The sequence below is a fragment of the Panthera uncia genome, assembly GCF_023721935.1.
Source record: "Panthera uncia isolate 11264 chromosome B2 unlocalized genomic scaffold, Puncia_PCG_1.0 HiC_scaffold_24, whole genome shotgun sequence".
Classification (NCBI taxonomy): domain Eukaryota; kingdom Metazoa; phylum Chordata; class Mammalia; order Carnivora; family Felidae; genus Panthera; species Panthera uncia.
Window position 1 is genome coordinate 47,899,396 of NW_026057580.1, and position 21,586 is coordinate 47,920,981.

The following is a 21,586-nucleotide window of genomic DNA, read 5'->3' on the forward strand; positions in this document are numbered from 1 at the left end:
AGCTTTACTTATTTTTTTCTTGCCTTTTGATCCTATATAACATATATTCCATTCCCATGAACGTGGCCACACCTTATAGCTGGCTTATTTCTTATATTTATGTTCTCCTTAGTCTTTAAAAACCCATTTTTTTATCTCTTCACTTCATATATCTTCAAATAACTTTTACCTTCATTATTGCTGTCTTGTAATAATAGTTCAGGATGCTAGTTCAGGGACTCCTAGGTGGCCCAGTCAGTTCAGCATCCAACTCTTGATTTCAGCTCAGGTTATGTGATCTCAGTTTGTGAGTTTGAGCCCCATGTCGGGCTGTACGCTGACAGCATGGAGCCTGCTTAGGATTCTGTCTCTTCCCCTCTCTCTCTGTCCCTCCCCTGCGCGCGCTTTCTCTCTCTCTCTCTCTCTCTCTCTCTTTCTCACACACACACACACTCTCTCTCTCTCTCAAAATAAATAAACTTTAAAAAATGCTAATTCAAAAGGAAAAACATTTATTGTGTCTCCTTCTACTCATTTTTAAAATGGTTCAGCAGCAAGGTAGGTTATTTGGCATTCAGCCAATGTATGATAGAACTACAACCCCTTCCCCCATGAAGGATCAGATTATTCTGTTAAAAGTGAAAATCTCCTTTCATTACTAGTAAGTTAGGAAATGGGACATTCTCAGTTCTGTAATTGGATTAAGAGTTTTTTTATTTCAGAAGGACTGTAAATACAAAGTTAAGAAATGAAATTTGTGATAGAGTTGACATTTATCGATCACTTCCTATGTGCCAGATGTTATACTATAGCAGATACTTTAAATACATAATATTCACTAATACAGCAGTTTTATGAAGTTTGTGTTGTTTTGATCTGTCTTTTATAAGTGGGCTATGAACGGTTAGAGATGGTAATAACTTCCAAGTTTACCTAGCTGTATTAGATGATTTTATACCCAGGTCTTATCTTAGTTCCCAGTGCTTATCCATTTTCTGCTATTCTTTATAATTCATTTTACACACACACACACACACACACACACACACACACACACACACGGCTAAGCTACGATGCTTTAGAAGAGGCAGTTTTTCATATGTTGCTATTTGCAAAATTTGAGAAAAGCAAACCTCAATTTAAGAATAACCAAATTCACTTATAAGGGTTGGTTAAGTATAAATTGACATTTCTTGTTTGCTTTTTCACAGACTGAAGGGGCTGGACTTGCCACCTGTATAGAACTATGTGTAAAAGCCCTTCGTTTGGAATCTACAGAAAATACTGAAGTGAAAATATCTATTTGCAAGACCATTTCCTGCTTGTTGCCTGATGATCTGGAAGTTAAACGTGCTTGTCAACTGAGTGAATTTCTTCTTGAGCCTACAGTAGATGCATATTATGCTGTGGAAATGTTGTATAACCAGCCAGATCAGAAATATGATGAAGAAAATCTTCCAATACCAAATTCTCTACGCTGTGAGCTCTTACTGGTATTGAAAACTCAGTGGCCCTTTGATCCAGAATTCTGGGATTGGAAAACCTTAAAACGACAATGTCTTGCATTAATGGGGGAAGAAGCATCCATTGTGTCTTCAATAGATGAACTAAACGACAGTGAAGTTTATGAGAAAGCAGTAGACTACCAGGAAGAGATAAAAGAAACTTCTATGAATGGACTTTCTGGTGGAGTTGGTGCTAATTCTGGCCTTCTCAAAGACATCTGTGATGAAAAGCAGAAGAAGAGAGAGATAAAACAATTAAGAGAGAGAGGATTTATATCTGCTAGGTTTAGGAATTGGCAAGCCTACATGCAGTATTGTGTGTTGTGTGACAAAGAATTCCTTGGTCATAGAATAGTACGACATGCTCAAAAACATTACAAAGATGGGATTTACAGTTGCCCTATATGTGCAAAGAACTTCAATTCAAAAGAAACTTTTGTCCCTCATGTCACACTGCATGTTAAACAATCTAGTAAAGAGAGACTAGCAGCTATGAAACCATTAAGAAGATTGGGGAGGCCACCTAAGATCACAACTACCAATGAGAATCAAAAGACTAATGCTGTGACCAAGCAGGAACAGCGGCCTATAAAAAAGAATAGTCTCTATTCAACAGATTTCATAGTATTTAATGACAATGATGGTTCAGATGATGAGAATGATGACAAAGATAAATCTTACGAGCCAGAAGTGATCCCAGTCCAGAAACCAGTACCTGTTAATGAATTTAATTGCCCTGTAACTTTTTGTAAAAAGGGCTTTAAGTACTTTAAAAATTTAATCGCTCATGTAAAGGGACATAAGGATAATGAAGATGCCAAGCGCTTTCTTGAAATGCAAAGCAAAAAAGTTATTTGCCAATACTGTAGACGGCATTTTGTGAGTGTTACTCATCTTAATGATCACCTACAAATGCACTGTGGCAGTAAACCATATATCTGTATACAGATGAAATGTAAGGCTGGTTTTAATAGTTACGCAGAGCTCTTAACACACCGAAAGGAACATCAAGTCTTTAGAGCGAAATGTATGTTTCCTAAATGCGGCAGAATTTTTTCAGAAGCTTACTTACTATATGATCATGAAGCACAGCATTATAATACCTATACTTGTAAGTTCACAGGTTGCGGTAAAGTTTATCGTTCTCAGAGTGAGCTAGAAAAGCATCTGGATGATCACAGTACTCCTGAAAAAGTGCTGCCTCCTGAAGACCAACTTAATTCATCTGGAGATTGTGTTCAGCCTTCTAAAGTGAATCAGAACACAGAAGTGAGCATTGAGAAAGAGAGGTCTATGCTTCCTTCAGAAAATAACATTGAAAACGCCTTACCAGCAGAGAGAAATGATGCTTGGGATAAAAGCAAAACAGAATCAGCTGTGACCAAACAAGACCAGATTTCTGCATCAGAGCTCAGGCAAGCTGATGGACCATTGTCAAATGGTTTGGAAAACCCAGTGACTACTCCTCTGCTTCAGGCCAGTGAAGTGGCTGTGTCCATTAAAGTGTCCCTCAATCAGGGGATTGAGGATAACTTTGGAAAGCAAGAAAACTCAACTGTGGAAGGCACTGGTGAATCATTGGTCACAAACTTACATACACCGGTTGAAGATACTTGTAATGATTTGTGTCGTCCAGATTTTCAAGAAAGAAAAGAACAGGATTGCTTTAATGAAGCCCAGATAACTCAGAATCCTTTAGTAAATTCAGAAACCCTTAAAATAGGTGACCTTACCCCACAAAACTTAGAAAGGCAAGTGAACAACCTGATGACCTTTTCTGTGCAAAACCAGGCAGGATTTCAAAACAGTTTACCAGCTTCTAAGTTTGAATGTGGAGGTAATGTTAAAACATCATCCAGTCTTTATAATTTACCTCTTAAGACATTGGAAAGTATCACATTTGTTCCATCACAGCCCAACCCAAGTAGTTCTTTAGGAACTCCACCAGTGCCTCCAAAAGCGCCAGGTCAGAAATTCAGTTGCCAGGTTGAAGGATGTACTCGAACCTATAATTCTTCACAGAGTATTGGGAAACACATGAAGACAGCACACCCTGACCAGTATGCGGCATTTAAAATGCAGCGCAAAAGTAAAAAAGGTCAAAAATCGAACAACTTAAATACACCAAATAATGGCAAGTTTGTTTATTTTTTGCCATCACAGGTGAGCAGCTCTAACAATGCATTTTTTACACCACAGACCAAAGCCAATGGGAATCCTACTTGTTCAAATCAGTTGCAGCATGTCTCGCCTTCCATTTTTCCAGCTCATTTAGCAAGTGTGTCAGCTCCACTGTTGCCCTCAGTGGAAAGTGTCATAAATCCAAATATACCTTCTCAGGATAAAAATGAACAAGGTGGTGGTATTATATGTTCCCAAATGGAAAATTTATCTACTACTGCCTTGCCAGCACAAATGGAAGATCTAACCAAAACAGTTTTGCCTTTGAATATTGACAGTGGCTCGGATCCTTTCCTTCCTTTACCTGCAGAAAGTAGTTCAATGTCTCTTTTCCCTTCACCAGCAGATAATGGGGCTAATTCTGTTTTTTCCCAGCTGGAAAATAATACAAATCATTTTTCCTCGCAGATTGAAGGAAACACCAATTCCTCCTTTCTAAAGGGAGGCAATGGTGAAAATGCAGTTTTTCCTTCGCAAGTCAATGTTGCAAATGACTTTAATAGCACCAGTGCCCAACAGTCTGCCCCTGAAAAAGTTAAAAAAGACCGTGGGCGGGGCCCAAATGGGAAGGAAAGAAAACCCAAGCACAACAAAAGGGCCAAATGGCCTGCAATTATCAGAGATGGGAAATTTATCTGTAGCAGGTGTTACAGGGCTTTTACTAATCCCAGATCTCTGGGTGGACACTTGTCTAAGCGATCTTACTGTAAACCACTGGATGGAGCAGAAATTGCTCAAGAACTTCTACAGAATAATGGACAGCCTTCTCTTCTTGCCAGCATGATTCTCTCCACAAATGCAGTAAATTTGCAGCAGCCGCAACAGTCTACCTTCAACCCAGAAGCGTGTTTTAAAGATCCATCATTCCTGCAACTTCTTGCTGCTGAAAATCGCTCATCAACATTTTTACCAAATACATTTCCCCGGACTGGTGTGACTAGCTTTAGTACCAGTGTTAGTCAAGAAGGAAGTGAAATTATTAAACAGGCTTTGGAAACTGCTGGCATTCCCAGTACGTTTGAGGGTGCTGAAATGCTTTCTCATGTTCCAGCAGGTTGTGTTTCAGATGCAGCACAAGTAAATGCAACAGTGATGCCAAACCCAGCTGTGCCACCCCTGTTGCAGACTGTATGCCACCCAAACGCCCTGCTGACAAACCAGAATAGGACACCAAACTCCAAAACTTCCTCCATTGAGGAATGCAGCAGTTTACCTGTTTTCCCAACAAATGACTTACTACTGAAGACTGTTGAAAATGGTTTGTGTTCTAGTTCATTCCCTAATTCTAGTGGGCCATCACAAAATTTTACCAGTAGCAGTTCACGTGTTTCAGTTATAAGTGGTCCTCAGAACACAAGGTCTAGTCATTTAAATAAAAAGGGAAACAGTGCTTCGAAGAGAAGAAAGAAAATTGCCCCTCCCCTGATTGCACCCAATGCTTCCCAAAACTTGGTAACAAGTGACTTGACAGCAATGGGACTTATAGCAAAGAGTATTGAGATACCAACCACTAACCTCCATTCAAATGTAATTCCAAATTGTGAGCCTCAGGGTTTGGTGGAAAACCTAGCACAGAAATTAAATAATGTTGACAATCAGTTATTTATTACTGATGTGAAAGAAAACTTTAAAACCAATCTTGAGTCCCATACGGTGTTAGCTCCTTTAACATTAAAAACTGAAAATGGGGATTCCCAAATGATGGCTTTGAATTCATGCACAACTTCAATAAATTCTGATTTGCAGATTTCTGAAGACAATGTTATACAAAACTTCGAAAAGACTCTTGAAATTATTAAAAGTGCTATGAATTCTCAAATACTAGAGGTAAAAAGTGGATCTCAGGGTGTTGGTGAAACATCACAGAATGCTCAAATAAATTATAACATTCAGCTTCCTTTAGTAAACACTGTACAAAATAGCAAGTTACCTGATTCTTCTCAGTTTTCCTCCTTCATAGGTGTATTGCCAGCAAAAAGTAACATTCCTCAGTCTGAAGTATTACATAAGGAGGATCAAATACAGGAAATTTTAGAAGGCTTACAGAAATTAAAATTAGAAAATGACCTGTCCACTCCAGCATCTCAGTGTGTACTAATAAATACATCAGTGACACTGACTCCCACTCCCATTAAACCAATCCCAAATGTCACAGTGGTTCAGCCAGTTTCTGAAATGATAAGCAACATTCAGTTTAGTGACAAAGTTAATAAACCCTTTGTGTGTCAAAACCAAGGGTGTAATTATAGCGCTATGACAAAGGATGCTTTATTTAAGCACTATGGTAAGATTCATCAATACACTCCAGAGATGATTCTTGAAATTAAGAAGAATCAGTTGAAATTTGCTCCATTTAAATGTGTAGTGCCTACCTGCACAAAAACATTTACAAGAAATTCTAATCTCCGAGCACACTGCCAGTTGGTCCATCATTTTACAACAGAAGAAATGGTGAAGTTAAAAATAAAAAGGCCTTATGGAAGAAAATCTCAGAGTGAAAATTTGTCAGCTCCACGAATTGCACAAGTGAAAAGACAGCTAACTATGACAGAGGAAAATAAAAGGGAGTTCCAGCCTGCTTTAGAATTGGGAGCAATGAAGGAAAATGCCCTCAGTAATACAGCAGTGATCCCAGAAAAACAACTTGTAGAAAAAAAAAGTCCTGAAAAAACAGAAAGTTCTTTGCAAGTGATTACAGTTACTTCAGAACAATGTAATACAAATTCTCTCACAAACATACAAACCAAAGGGCGGAAAATTAGGAGACATAAAAAAGAAAAGGAGGAGAAAAAACGCAAGAAGCCAGTTTCCCACTCCCATGAGTTTCCAACAAGATACAGTCCCTACAGACCTTATCGATGTGTTCACCAAGGTTGCTTTGCCGCTTTCACTATACAGCAAAACTTAATTCTGCATTACCAGGCTGTCCACAAATCAGATCTACCTGCATTTTCTGCAGAGATTGAAGAGGAAAGTGAAGCTGGTAAAGAAAGTGAAGAGATTGAAACTAAACAAACTGTGAAAGAATTTCGATGTCAGGTGAGTGACTGTTCTCGAATCTTCCAAGCAATTACTGGCCTGATCCAGCACTACATGAAACTTCATGAAATGACTCCTGAGGAAATTGAAAGTATGACTGCTTCTGTGGATGTTGGGAAATTTCCATGTGACCAGTTAGAGTGTAAATCTTCATTTACTACATATTTGAACTATGTTGTTCATCTTGAGGCAGATCATGGAATTGGGATAAAGGGAAATAAAACTGAAGAAGATGGCATATACAAGTGTGACTGTGAAGGCTGTGACCGTATATATGCAACTCGGTCAAATCTCCTCCGACACATTTTTAATAAGCATAATGACAAACATAAAGCTCATTTGATTCGGCCAAGAAGATTAACACCTGGTCAGGAAAATATATCAAGCAAGGCAAACCAAGAAAAGACCAAGTCTAAACATCGGGGTACAAAACACAGATCTGGAAAGGAAGGAATAAAAATGCCTAAGACTAAACGAAAGAAAAAAAATAATTTAGAAAACAAGACTGCGAAAATTGTGCAGATTGAAGAAAATAAACCTTACTCTCTGAAACGTGGAAAGCATGTATATTCTATAAAGGCTAGGAACGATGCCTTGTCTGAGTGTACAAGCAGATTTGTAACCCAGTATCCATGTATGATAAAGGGGTGTACATCAGTTGTTACAAGTGAAAGCAATATAATTAGACATTATAAATGCCATAAATTATCAAAGGCATTTACATCACAACACCGTAATCTTCTCATTGTCTTCAAACGGTGTTGCAACTCACAATTAAAGGAAACTTCTGAGCAAGAAGTTGATAAGAATGATGTGAAAAATTCTGACACATGTGTATCAGAGAGCAGTGATAACTCCAGAACAGCTACAGTTCCACAGAGGGAAACTGAAAAAAATGAAAAAGACGAAATGGATGAGCTAACAGAATTATTTATTACAAAATTAATAAATGAAGACAATGCAAGTGTGGAGACCCAAGCTCATACCTCTTCAAATGTAAGTAATAATTTTCAGGAAAGTAACCCCTGCCAGTCAGAAAAACAAAAAACAAGTAATTTGAAGAGAGTTAATAAAGAAAAAAATGTCTCCCAAAATAAAAAGAGGAAAGTTGAAAAAGCTGAACCAACATCGGCAGTTGAGTTAAGTAGCACACATAAAGAAGAAGAAACTGCTGTTGCAATTCAGACTACGGAGGAGCATCCTGCATCTTTTGACTGGAGCTCGTTTAAACCAATGGGATTTGAAGTATCATTTCTGAAGTTTCTTGAAGAGTCTGCAGTGAAGCAGAAGAAAAATTCTGACAAAGACCATCCAAATAGTGGAAATAAGAAAGGGTCCCATTCAAATTCAAGAAAAAATATTGACAAGACTGCTGTGACTAGTGGAAATCATGTATGTTCTTGTAAAGAAAGTGAAACCTTTGTACAGTTTGCCAATCCATCACAGCTTCAGTGCAGTGATAATGTAAAAATTGTTTTAGACAAGACTCTTAAAGATTGCACTGAACTTGTGTTAAAACAGCTTCAGGAAATGAAACCTACCGTCAGTCTGAAAAAACTTGAAGTACATTCAAATGATCCAGATGTGTCTGTTATGAAAGAAATTAGTTTGGGTAAAGCAACAGGGAGAGGGCAGTACTGATACCTAATGTAATATAAATACATCATTTACGGTTTTATTTTAAATAGGAAGTCATCACGCATGCTAGAATTGTGACACTTCTTCATTAATTTTTGTTGTTGACATGAATTAACCTGGCCGAAAAAAGGAAAAAAAAAAAAAAAACATGACATTTGTCATGTAAAACTTTTTTTTTTATCCCTATGGGACTTGAGGAACAGAATCAATACTTCAGTTATTGTAAATAGTTGAGCTGCACCTCAGATTTATATCAGCCAGTTGCCCTTTCCATGAACTAATCTGAATTATCTGTGTGATTGATATGTTTCACCAGGTCACTGCTCATGTAGAACAGTACTCTGTAGATATCTTTTTTGTATATATTTATTATTGTAAATCATTTGCTGCCACCAGCAGTGTGTAAGTCTAAACTATTAAATGACACATTTATATTTGGAATTTTAATTTTTAACTAAGTGATCAAGTTTTTAAAACTGTTCTTTTATTGTTTTAAATTAAGAATTTTTCAAACTAAAAGTAGAAACTCTGCCATAGTTCATTGATTTTTACATAAAACATTTATTTACAAGATCTCAAAATTACTTTTCACAAAGTAGGCACATTGTATCAACACCTTGCTCTGCTTTGTAAATTTATCCTCTAGGATTTGGGGATGGTATTCATGTGAAATTATAGCAGATTCTTTAGCAGTTTCCTATAGCGACAGTTTTTTTCATTATTTCTAATTGGATATAGTTATTATGGTTCCATGAAATATAATGGAAATGTGAATAAAGAATTTACTACATCAAAGATTTTAAACATTTGGTATTAAAAATCCGTTGTGAATGTGATAGAAACTAGTAGTGTGGAGCAGTGTAAATATTTGAGGTGGTGATTTGTGAAGTAGCCCAGTATTGCCTTAAATAAAATCACATTTCATTTCTTGTTTTATACATGTGATCTTATAAAGTTTTTTTTTTTTCCATTTTCTGAGATTTATAGATTGGTGTATAGCTTTAAACTGTATAAACTTTTGTGGAAAGATTTTTTTAAACATTTTTATAAATCTTAAAATTGGTATCATCAAAGTGAGCCCATCTTGTGTTTATAAAATGCAAGAGTCCTTAACATTTATAATTACATAGATGAAACACTTTCTATAAGGAAGTTGGATGTTTTGATTTTACTGTTTATAGATGTTAGATTGTACAGATTTGTATTTTCCCACCATATCTAATGATACTTTTTTCATTAGATTGGTCTTCCAGAGCAGTATTAGTTGTCATAATTGATTATTTTGGTTATTCAGTATATAGTTAGCTCGTATAGGTTAGCTCTATTCACCATATTTATACTGTGGATTCACGGCCAGAGATAGAGGTTATTTCAGGAGAGTTTAGGACCTTCATTTGAAGTCCAACTAAGTCAGTACTGGAAACAAAACATCTTCTCAGATTTACTTTTGTTTCTGTTTGCCATATATAGTACCATTGATTTTTGACTTTGTGTTTGTTATAAACTAGTTGCATTCACAATATTATTAGCCTGAGATATTGATGATGTTGTGATAATATGAAAATGTGTATATTCCCTGTGCAACATCAGATTTGCAGGACAAATGAAGCACTTAACTGAAATTGCTGGTACTCTGAATAAATAAGCATGGTCAAGGAGTGAATTATTTTCTTTTGGAAAATATTTTTTTAAGTTTTATTGAAGTATTGTAGTTTTATTTTTAGGGCCTAATGGGTTATATTGAATAGTTGGTTTCACCTCCTTAAAGTTTATTACCAATATGCATAAAACTTGACACATTAAAATCCCTTCCCTTTGGCAAGCCCACTGTTATTTATTAAAATAAAAGTTGTTCTTATGGGTGATTAATACATGTTTTTTTTTTCTAAATTAACAATAACTTAACTCTGAATGATTTTAAAATTAAATTTTTGTTAACAACTGAATGTTTCTGTACAGTTTTCTTGGAAGTTGACCTAGCTCTTAAAGATAGGCCTTGGGCAAAACTGCCCTAAATAGTGCAGTAGCAAGTAGTTTTATTTCTGATAAATGTAGTGATGAGCCACAGTTACGTGAAAATACCAGTGGATTGGGGCTTTTCTTTTGCTCATTAGCTTAACTAGACATTTCTGTAATTGTTCTCCTACGTATCAGGAGAAAGTTTGCCAACACTGAGTTATTTTTTTTTATATTCCAGGTACTGTATGCTAAAAGTAATTATGGAAGAGTGGGCTTTTTAGCATGGAACAGAAAACTCAAATTATGGTATAAAATATGAATTTATAAAACAGCATGTTGGTAAAATTTGATATGGAATGTAATGCCTAAGTATTAAAAAGGAATCATAAAGTATATATTTTTCATGGTATACTTTTCCTCAGTCTATTGTCTTGGGGTATTTTCTTCCTGTAATCTCAGTTTACCTAAGCTTTTATCATTTAAAAATGCATTTTTTTCCCTCTTTTAAGTCCAAAGAATTTGAATCTTACAGAACAGATTATTCAAAATACATCGTGTTAAGTGAAATGGTAACAGCTGGGAATTTTTCAGCAGTGTTAAATTCAGCATAGCTAAATTATTTTAAAGGGCTAGACAGAGATCAAGTTTTAGCAAGGCAATTTTTTGACTATCAGGTAAGCAAACACAGTTGCTATAGCTGTTAAGACTACTCAAATACTACAGCTAGAGATATCAAAGAGGGAATGCTGTATTTGGGGGAGGGTATTAATGAAAGTTTTTGTAGAAAAGATCAGTCTTGAGAGAGGAATGAATGAAGAGTCCTTGGATGGTCATGGGGGAAATGGGAATTCTACGTATGGAGAAATGATGAAGCAACATAGTGCATTTGCAATATTGCAAGTGGTCTATGTGGGAAGATAGGGGGTTGGAGAAGCTGAAGAGGCAAATGGGCCAGATCATGAAGGTTCTTGTATGCCATAAAGTTTTCAGTTTTGATTAAGTGGTTACTGAATGTGTTTAAGTTGAACAGTTTGATCAGGTACCAATTTTAGACAATTGGCATTGTATAGAGGGTAGATTGGATAAGTTGAGACTAAAAGCAGAGAGACTTGAGGCAAAAAAAAAAAAAAAAAAAAAAAAAAATGTGGAGGCCAGAAGAAAAAATGTTAACAGTTGAGAAAGAGTAGAGCAGTAAGACAACCTTTTTCAAAATGTTTATTGTAGTGAAATACCAGCAGGTTGGAAGGTGAAGTCTGTAGACAGAGTTTTCTCAACTGCATGTTATAGCTCCCTCTTAATCCAGTGAACATTAGTATATTCAAGTTCTGTACAGAAAACATGTTAACTGTTAAAGTGGGAGTTTTTCAGGCTTAACTGACAATGAAAATATTTTTCATTTTAAATATTAATACTTAGGTGTAGTATTCTACTGACTTGGTGTTCTAAGGAACACACTTTAGGAACTGCTCCTCTAAAATGGCATTTTATTAAACCAGGGCTGAAAATCCGCAGGTATGTGCACCAAAGCAGCTGTATTGGCTGTTTACAAATGGTGATTTTTTTTTCCAATTGGCCAATTTAACTGTTCTAATTGATAAGTTTCACATGTCTTTTTATAGCTTTTTAATTTTTTTATTTTAAATAGGCCTCACTCCCAGCTTGGAGCCCATTGCAGGGCTTGAACTCACGATCCTGAGATCAAGACCCAAGCTGAGATCAAGAGTCAGACACTTAACCGACTGAGCCACCCAGTGCTCCTAGTGTTTTTAATTTTTATATTATTATCTGTGCCTCCCAACACTACCTCTCAATGAACAAAATGATAGTGTCTGTTTTATTTCTCAGTGATTTTGCTTATTAGAGGTGCTTCATTTCAGTGATCTCCCCATAAGTAGTATCCCTATACCTTGCTGTAATCAAAACATGTATCACTTCCTTAACTGGAATTCAGATTCTCTTTGTCCAGCCACAAACTTCTAGTTCACCTGCTCAAGATATCTCCACTAAAAAATACTTCTACCTCATTACAGTTAATCAGTTAATCCTACCACCTGCTCACTATTCATCAGCTCACTCTGTCCTCAACTTGTCCTACTTAGACCAGATCCCATTGTTACATGAATTCCTTTGCACATATTCTCACACCATGCCCCACTCTGTCATGATTTGGAACAATTTCAGAAACCTGCCTGCTCTTGAGCAGTTGGATGGGGAGAAATTACTACAGTAGGCAAGTTTATAATCTCAAAGAGGCTCAAAACTGGCAGTTTTTATGCATTTTTATTGTAATAACTTGCTTCCACAAACTTAAATGATTTATACGCTTTTTTGCCCCAATTTTCCTATTCCCCTCATCTTTGACCTTTTAATCATATTTTACCAAGAAAGTACAAAAATTTGACAGGAATTTTCTCCACTTTTCACCACCAAATTTATAAACCCAATCTGTATCTGCACTGTTATCAAAAATCCTTCCTTCTTCACCCCAAAAACTTTCAGTTAACTACTCTGTTTTCATCAGACTTTCTCTTACTAGATCATTTTCAACAATTTATACTTGTGCCCTCGTAGCTACTATTCTTACAAGTAGGGGGTGGGGAGGGTGATCACTTGATTCCATCTAATGATAACCCATTTTATTTGGTTTATATCTAATCTGAGTTGTCTCTTCAAACCTTTCATTCTCATTTACTACCACATTATGTATCCCCACAACTGCTCTGAAGTTGCTGTCCTCAGGATCACCATTCTCCATGCTGCCCTATCCTTTTCTGCTCTCACCCACTGTCTCAGGAGCATCCAGCAGGGTTGATGACGTACTCCTGAAATACTCATTCTTGGTTTTCTCTTTACCTCTTCTGGCTGCTCCATCACTGACTCCAACCCTAACTCCTCTCTCAATACCTAAACTTGGCTGTGTGTGTGTGTGTGTGTGTGTGTGTGTGTGTGTGTGTGTGTTTCCACTCTCTAGATTTAGTCCATTCTCTGGAGTTCAGTATGAATGTACCTGTCACACCACATTTATACCTCTAACACCAAACTTCATAGTTCCAGGCTTGTGTTTTCAACTGCCTACCTCATAGTTAAACATATTACCTCCAAATCATTATTTCTTTCCCCACCTCACCTTCAATCTATTCCTCTCCCAGTATTCCTTATCTGGATAAGTGAAATCACTACCTAGGTTTCTCAAGCTAAGTTCTTTAGTGCTGTTATAGTAGCCAATTCATGCCCTTTCCCTATGTTTTTGGTCACAAGTATAGTCATTTTTACCTCAAGCAAAAAGGAACTCTTCCACTTCTCCACCATCACTTCTTCCCTACCCACCATAATATCGTTCTTAAGAGCTTTCTTCCAGAATATTACCCACCAAACAAGTTAAAATTTTAAAGTAATTTTAGTGGGTCTGGGGGTGAGTGGGTGGAGAAGGGACATTCTTTTTCTTCACACTGCCCTTTGAATTAAAAAAAAAAAAAGTTTTACTATGATCCCTGCCTATCTTTTTCTAAGTACATCGTTTTGCTCTCCTTTTGCCCATTGTGTTCTAGCCACATAGGTTACTTTTGAGTTCCTCAAACCAACCGTTGTACTCACATCGCAAGGCCCTTGTACTAGCTGTTCCTTCTGCTTGGGATACTGTATTTTACTGTGTACTGACTTACTCCTTCTTCAAGTTTTAGGCCTCTGCCCCCGTTACTGGTTACTACATTATAGCATTTACCTTCCTTGATAGCGTTTATCAGGTTGTTGTTACTACTTTTTACTCTATGCCATGGATCTAATCTGGTACCTTTAACATAGTACATACTTAGCAGTAAAAATTTCTTGGATGCTTAAATGGGAGATGAAGAGAACTTGATTCTGGCTCTACTGGAGGTCAGAGTCTCCACAATTACTATAATCATTAGTGCTAAGGGCATTATAAAAATATATAATATGGTGAGAATTTGGTACTATATAGTCTGTGATGAGGGAAAGCAGTTTAGAGACTTTTCTAGAGAGAGAAGGGGATGGAAGTTAAAATTCCAGGCTGCTGCTTTTTTTTTTTTTAATTCTGGTGAGGAAGTATTCCTGTGGAAAATTCAAGGAGACCAGTTATGGAAGCTGTCCAAATTGTCCAGAAAGAGAATACTGTCTTGAAGAGTGATGATGGCTGAAGGAGGAAAGTGGACAGACTTGAGAGGTCTAGAATACCTGACAGAACTTGATCATGGATTATGGGAAGAGAGGAAGAGGACAGAAGTTGAGAAAAATTTCAGGTTTTTGGTTTCAATAAGTGGTTGAAGAAATCTATTTAGGTAGGTGAGGATAAAAGCAGTTTTGTGAATTGATGATTGCCTAGGGGAGTGTATAGAAAAAGACTCAGGGCTTACCTCTGAGAAACTCAGTCTTTCAAAGTAGATTAAAAGAGAAATAGGAAAAATCATGAGACTAGTAGGATGGAACTATTTAATGGGTGTGCAGTTGTGTCACATTCTGCTAAGGAGATTGTAGTGTCCTTTGTGGATTTAGTGGTAAGAAAATCAGTAACCTTTGCCATTACTTAGAGTGGAAGTCAGTTTGAGGACTGTAGAGAGCAAGTAGAAACACCTATTTTTGGAAAGTTTGGTTGTGAAGGAGAGGAAATGATAGAATGGCAGCCGAAGGGTGCCATGGAGTCCAACCAGTTTTTCAAATAATAGGCAAATTTGAGCATATTCAGATTCCAATGAGAAAGATTATTTAAGATGTGAAAAACAGCATGTTGTAAAATTCTTAAGTTTCCCGCCTCAGTAATGTGACTGGTGATGCTGTTTACCAAGATATATGGAAGGAATAGGGTTGGAAGAAAGGTTAATACTGAGTTTGAGGTTCTTACAGGTCGTTAAGGCAGAGAAGAATAGTGATCAATTATAGGGGTCTGAAGCTACAGATGTAGACTTTAATCCTTTGAGGATAAGTATGTTGGCTTCTGTCTCATGAACATATTGCTCCGAATCTGAGATATAGTGAGCACTTACTACATTTTGCTAGAATTGAAAGAAACAGCAAGCATGTAGGAAAAGCTAGATCACCAAGGAGAGAGCCCTGAGGAACACCAACACTTAATGGGCAGAAGAAAAGAAACTAGCAAAGATGTCTTGGGAAGGAAGGTTTGTTTAGGTTAGGTGAGGTACAGAAATAGAGGTAAGGTTATGGGGCATTATGGAAGCTGGAGGAGAATGATGAAGAGTAGCTGGTCCTGCCATGTGCCACTGGGTGATCGTTAAGAATAAAAAGGATACTAGAATTAACCTTTGGTGGTCATTGATCTTGAAGTTTTAGTGGATGCTAAGTAATGAATGTCTAGTCATATTCGATTGAATGGTGAATGAGCTAAGGAAGTGAAGACAATGAATTAAGTATCTTGCTTGAAAGAAATGGAATTGGCCAGTGCTTGCCCTTATTTGCAGGATTTTAGGATGAGTCTTGAGTATTTGTGGATTCTGGGGAGGTACCCATTAAAGAGGTAGAAGTTTGAGTAGAAGATGGAACCTGGTCCTAAGAACGCAGGTTAGAAGTACTAGCTTTACAAAATAGAAAGGACATCTCTTAGACTCCTATTAAGTAGAAATGTTGAGCTCTTTGTCATGAAGAAAGGAAACAAATGTACAGAATAGCAATCCTTGGAAAAGTAGGAAGCCAAGGTTTAAATAGTGAAAGTTTGAGGTGAAGAATGGGAGAAGGAGCTAAGTAGCAGGTTTTTTTATAAGGATTACTGATCAGCATTCAGGCATAGCTGAGTTAGGAGAGCATGATCATGTAGTGGCACCGTCTGCATGATTATGTAGTATTTCCAATACTGTTCCTTGGTGTGAATGGAGGAGGAACAAGGAAGAGGTTGGATAGTCCTGGCAGAAGTAATACATCAATGAGTTGAGCCCAATTAGGGAAGAAAACAAAGCCAAAAGAACCGAAGAAAAGAGAGCAGTCAAGAGACTGGAAGTCTTTGTGGCACCAAAGAGAGTGTAGTGGGAATGAAACCAAGAATTAAGTATGAAAGACCAGGGCATTGAAATTTAAAATTTTAGGAGTAATACAGCTTGCAGTGTCTGGAAATGGCAATAGTAGATTGCTGAATTAGAATGTAGATGAAAGTTGTTGGAGTTGAGAAATTTAAAGAATTTTGGTCTAAATTATTTGGTGGACTATGCACAGAAGATGCCCTTAGTAGGAACTGGGTGTAAGGAGATTGACTCAAGTGTTGAAGTCCTTTAGAGGTTTTGTCAGGGAGAGTGCCTCCAGGCTATGTGGTACATGTAAGGAGTTTAGGGAAGTAACTTCTTGTATACTCTTGGCCCAGAAGTCTTAGGAGATCCATATTCAGTTAAAGTTACAGAATATAAATTTGTGAAGCAGCAAAGAACAGTTTTAGAGAAAACTCTTTAAAGAGCATAATGAATGGAATTGAAAGACATAGACAAGTCAGGGAGAGAAAGTAAAATAGGATGGTAGTGAAGGTTGTAGGGGGAGGCATCTTTAGGCTACAGTCTAACAAGAATCTGCTGTTTCTAGCTTTCCCAAGCCTAGGGTCCCATGTGTCAGGTCTGCTAATAATAGTAACAGTTAATATTTGGAAAGTCTGTGTCTTGCCTAAGGGTTAACAGCTAGTGTGTGGCAGAACTGAGTGTTGAAACCACGCACGCTGACATCAGAGCTTGTACATGGCTTTGTTTGGAAAACGTAGGCAGCCAAATGAGGTAACAGGTTGCTCACTGTCTATTTGGAATGATGCTGTAAAAACTGGTAGCTGAAGAGAATTCTCTCCCAGGCAATTAGGAGATAATTCATATATATATATTGTTTACAGTTAATTTATATTGATTCCAAAGGAAAAAAAAGATGAACTTCTAGAATCAAGTCTGCAGCCATGAAGCATATAGCTGTGTTGATGAAGGTAGGGAGTACGGTAGAACAAAGGGCTTGCTACTAGAGGTCTTCATTGCAGCTGTGTACTCTTAAACCAAAGAAGCGAAGAGAGAAGGAAATAAGCAGTTGTGGGGGGTCGAATGGTTTCTGACCAGCTCATTTCACTTTATAGTCCGTGTGTACTGGGAGCCCTACAATCGAAACTAGTAGAGGTTTTGTTTGCTGCCGTCTCAGCTTCTAGGTTCTTGTGTTCCCCAAAATAACTATGGGCATGGCAAAAAAAAAAAAAAAATGGTCACTAGGTAAGCTGCACTTAAATAGCTTTTAGTATGACCATCCCTAGATCCTGTAAATACCCCGTCACCCAGGGTAGGTTGGAGAAGAGGAATGGGGCATCAGGTTGATAATGATAGCCCTCCTGTGCTACAGTCCCTCAATAGCAGTGAAGTGTTAACTCACTGGGCTTTTGAGGACAATGGGTAAATTTCAACCTGTTAAGGAGCAGGTCACACCAGGAAATTCTTATTGGAAATAGGTACCAGGAGTCACTCCTACAAGGAGAGTGCCACCCCCCTTGCCAAGCCAAAGTAACCCCTTTTATGTGGAGGCTTCAAGATGTTTACCAACACCTAAACACTTACAGATGGGAAGGAGGATGGGATATACAGAGAATCTCTTACTAGCAAAACAGTTTTGCAATCAATACAGTCCAAATATTCTAATAAGTCATTTTGCCAATTGTCCCTGGTAATCTCATTATCATAAACACGGTTGCTGGTAAACTCATTGTCATACTTATTTGAAAATTTTAAAACAATCCTTATTTACTAAACCTACTTATGGGTTCTTAAAGCTAGAGCATTACAAAGTTTTTCTCAAGTGTATATGCCACTAGAATTGTCTCATCCCATGATGACAGTTGGGTGGTTGTCTAAATCGTATTTAGGCAGTTTAAAATGGAATTCTCAAATGAGCCCTGCCCCATGAGAGGAATAGAAAAAGTAGCAATCCCATTTTATAGATGAGGACAGTGATGTATGGGTAAATGTAATGACTTGTAACAGCCAACCTATAAAATAGGTCTGACCCCTCTCTTAGAATGCTTTCTCTACTGTCCTGATGCTGAAAGTATTGCCATTTCAAAGCAGAAGGATGAATGTGGAGAAGGTCAGGATTTTATAGTGAAAAATTTTACTGCAAATGTGGAAGGCAGTGCAATATACTTATGAGTAAATAAGGCAGAATTATAAGTTCTATCACATGTGGCATATGTTGATGTCTTACACTTTAAAAATAGTTTTTGTTTAAATGTAGTCTATATGTTACCAGTATAAAATGAGAAACTGAAGCAATTCTAGTTTATTCCAGTAAAATCTTGATCCTACACCAGCTTCCCAATCAAAGTTGATGAGCCAGAAGTATGAAAGGCAACAGCTGTTCTGCTAGAAGTGAAAAGACCAGAAACATCCAGAATGTTCTATATGAATATCCAGAAAAGACCAGAAACATCCAGAATGGTGTGAATCTTTCCACCACAAAATGTGGTGGGTTGTGTGTAATCATTCAGATTTTAGTTGTCAGTATTCCTGACAATGAGAGAAAATCCGAATTTTTATTTTAAAACTGTAGGCAGGAGCCCAGTATCCTATGGCCAGGATACATTTTTTATTTTCTTTCCCTCTTCACTGACCAAGCTATAGCATCTGTGTAGGCAGCTTTTCTCAGAAATACAACACTGAAGCAAAGGACAGAGACGTGCTCCATCTGGCAGAGTCTTCAGGTCTTTGGTACATTGAATTGGGCAGTCAGTAGAGCAACAGTTGGCGTGCTGAGCAGGGAGGGAGGCTTGGGAAGCCAAAGACTGAAGTCTGGCTTTATCTATCTCATAAGGGCAATAGATCATATATGTGTCAGACCTCTGAGTTCATTATATGTCAATTCATTTAATCACAACCATAGAAAGGAAGTAGCTGGTATTGGAGATAACTGTCACGGTTTTTATTCGTAACCCCACCTGATTCCTCTATTCCGAGAGACCCGTGTGTTCTGAGATTAAACCTAGAATACTGCTTGAAGGAAGATTTAAATCGTAGTCACTATGGAATATATGTGCACACACACACACATATGTATACCTTCAACGGAGAAAGCAAACATTGGAGATTGTATAGTTCTGTCAGAGTGGAAAGAAAGACCATGCCACCATTCTGATTTGGTAAAATCTACATTTAAATCCTGTTACTACCTTGCTTCTACATCTTTATCAGAGGCCGTGTTCATACTGATTTCACCAAAAAAAGTTACGTACACCCCTTTTCAGCAAACGATGCATGTTCTATTCAATAAATATTCAGATGTTTTTTAAGTACTTGTCTCTCAGAGCATATTTTTTTGATTAGGTGATTCACTTTACTTGTAGCTGTCAGCATTTGTCTTTCTGACTATAGGTTTGTCAGCTTTTGCTGGAATGAAATTGGTCGGGGAGTGAAATCGGATGTGCCCCTGACTTATGTGCTGCATATAAGACAAGTTAAAAAGTGGATGTGTGAGTGTGTGGTGGTCTGATACGGAGTTGCACAGGAGTAAGAGGCCACAAGATGGCAAGCTAACATAGAAGATGTGGTATAGAGCTGAGGTCTGGAAATGGAACCAAAAATTACTTTTCCATTACTTTTTATTTGTTACAAGCTAACACATGGGCTAAGATGTGGTGTGTCATTTATATTTTTGAATATTCATGATAAATTGAACAGTTAACTGAAGTCTAAAAATTGGGAAGTAACTATGATGTGTACGTTTTAATAGACCACCATTTATAATGGAAACAGGCTACAGTAATATTGCATGTATTATACATATTTTTAACTTTCCCCAAAGCACAAGAAAATCTTGTTTTGACAACAAGGTAGTCGTGCTGCTACCTCTACATGCAAAGGAGACTTGGAAATGTACATTTTTTTTTTAGCTGGGCACATTGTCACTCCCAACCAAATCAGAATTTAGTTGACTAATAAGGTAAAAATACAACAAAAAACAACTGAGTGTAATGCAGTTGGTTATTTTGTGGGATACCAATATTCCAAATATCTTTTTTTATTTTGGTGCCAAAAACTGGGACTTTGGAACAATTTTGTTCAGAAAACTTGTGGAAGACTAGATTTGGAGTAAAAAAAAAAAAAAAAAAAAAAAAAAAACCAAACCCTGAATTCTTGGGGCACCTGGATGGTTCAGTGGCTTAAGCTCAGGTCATGCATGATCTTACAGTTCATGAGTTCAAGCCCTGCATTGGGCTCTCTGATGTCAATGCATAGCCTACTTTGGATCCCCTGTCTCCCTCTCTGTCTGCCCCTCCTCTGCTTGCTCACATGCACTCTCTCAAAAGTAAACATTAAAAAAAAAAACAAAAAACCCTGAATTCTTACTCCATCACTTCATGTAACATTAGGCAAGTCACTTTATCATTGTGAGTTATAGTCTCCTTATAAGCATTTTAAGGATTTCTTAAATCTTGGTATTCCAGAATACCATGATTTTTCAGTTCATACAACATAGTTAGGCTGTAAGATTCATGGATACTTTAATCTTTGCTGAGCAACTACTGTGGATTAAACCTCAAGGGTATAATGGTAAAGGACATGGTTCTTGCCCACATTTAATATGCTCATAATTTAGAGGGAGGTACAAATGCACAAGCAAATTATATAGGAATAAGTGATAATAAAGCCATGTAATGTTAATTATAATATCTAACACTGAAAAAAATAACCTCCATGTATCAGTGCTTTGCAAGGATCCTCTCATTTAATCTGGTCAACAAACTATGGCATAGGTATTATTTATCCCCATTTTACATTTTAAAAACTCTCCGATAGAAATATTTGATCCAAGCCTTGAAATGAAATTAGACTTTTCAAGATGGAGAAAATAATGAAACTACAGAAAATATTAAGTACTTTACATGTCACATGATTGTAAAGAAAATAAATCTTGTTATAATCAGTTCTTTGGAACTGCCTAAATTGTTTAATGAGTTCTCTTATTGTACATGAAATTTGTATTTTAAAGATGATTAATCAGAGATTTTTGTATGGTATCAAGTTTATATAGTGAGATAACCAATACAAAGTCTCATTTTGCCATTACCCAGTATATGTTCTAAGTCTGAGAACTATAGAATCTTGGAGAGAGAAAAGGAAATTTGGAGGTCATCTAGCTATTACACCTGCCATACAATCCAGGAATATTTTTGATCATCTCTTTCAATGTTAAGGTTTTCACTACTTTATTGGGCAATCATTTCATTATGAGGCAGTTCAAATTAATAGAATACTTCTATATTAGGTAAAAATCTTCATCTCTTTGATGTTTACCAATTAGTCCTGGTTGTGAAACATTGG

General features: G+C 37.0%; 1 protein-coding gene across 1 annotated transcript in view; it reads left to right on the forward strand.

Annotated features, from left to right (window-relative positions):
- The window catches only part of ZNF292 (zinc finger protein 292), a 103,701-nt gene extending 83,313 nt beyond the window's left edge, over window positions 1–20,388 (forward strand). Inside the window, exon 8 of the mRNA XM_049653982.1 lies at window positions 1,191–20,388. Within this exon, the coding sequence (XP_049509939.1) occupies window positions 1,191–8,345 (7,155 nt within the window). The 3' untranslated portion in view covers window positions 8,346–20,388. The remainder of the gene's footprint in view (window positions 1–1,190) is intronic.
- Window positions 20,389–21,586: the final 1,198 nt, after the last annotated feature.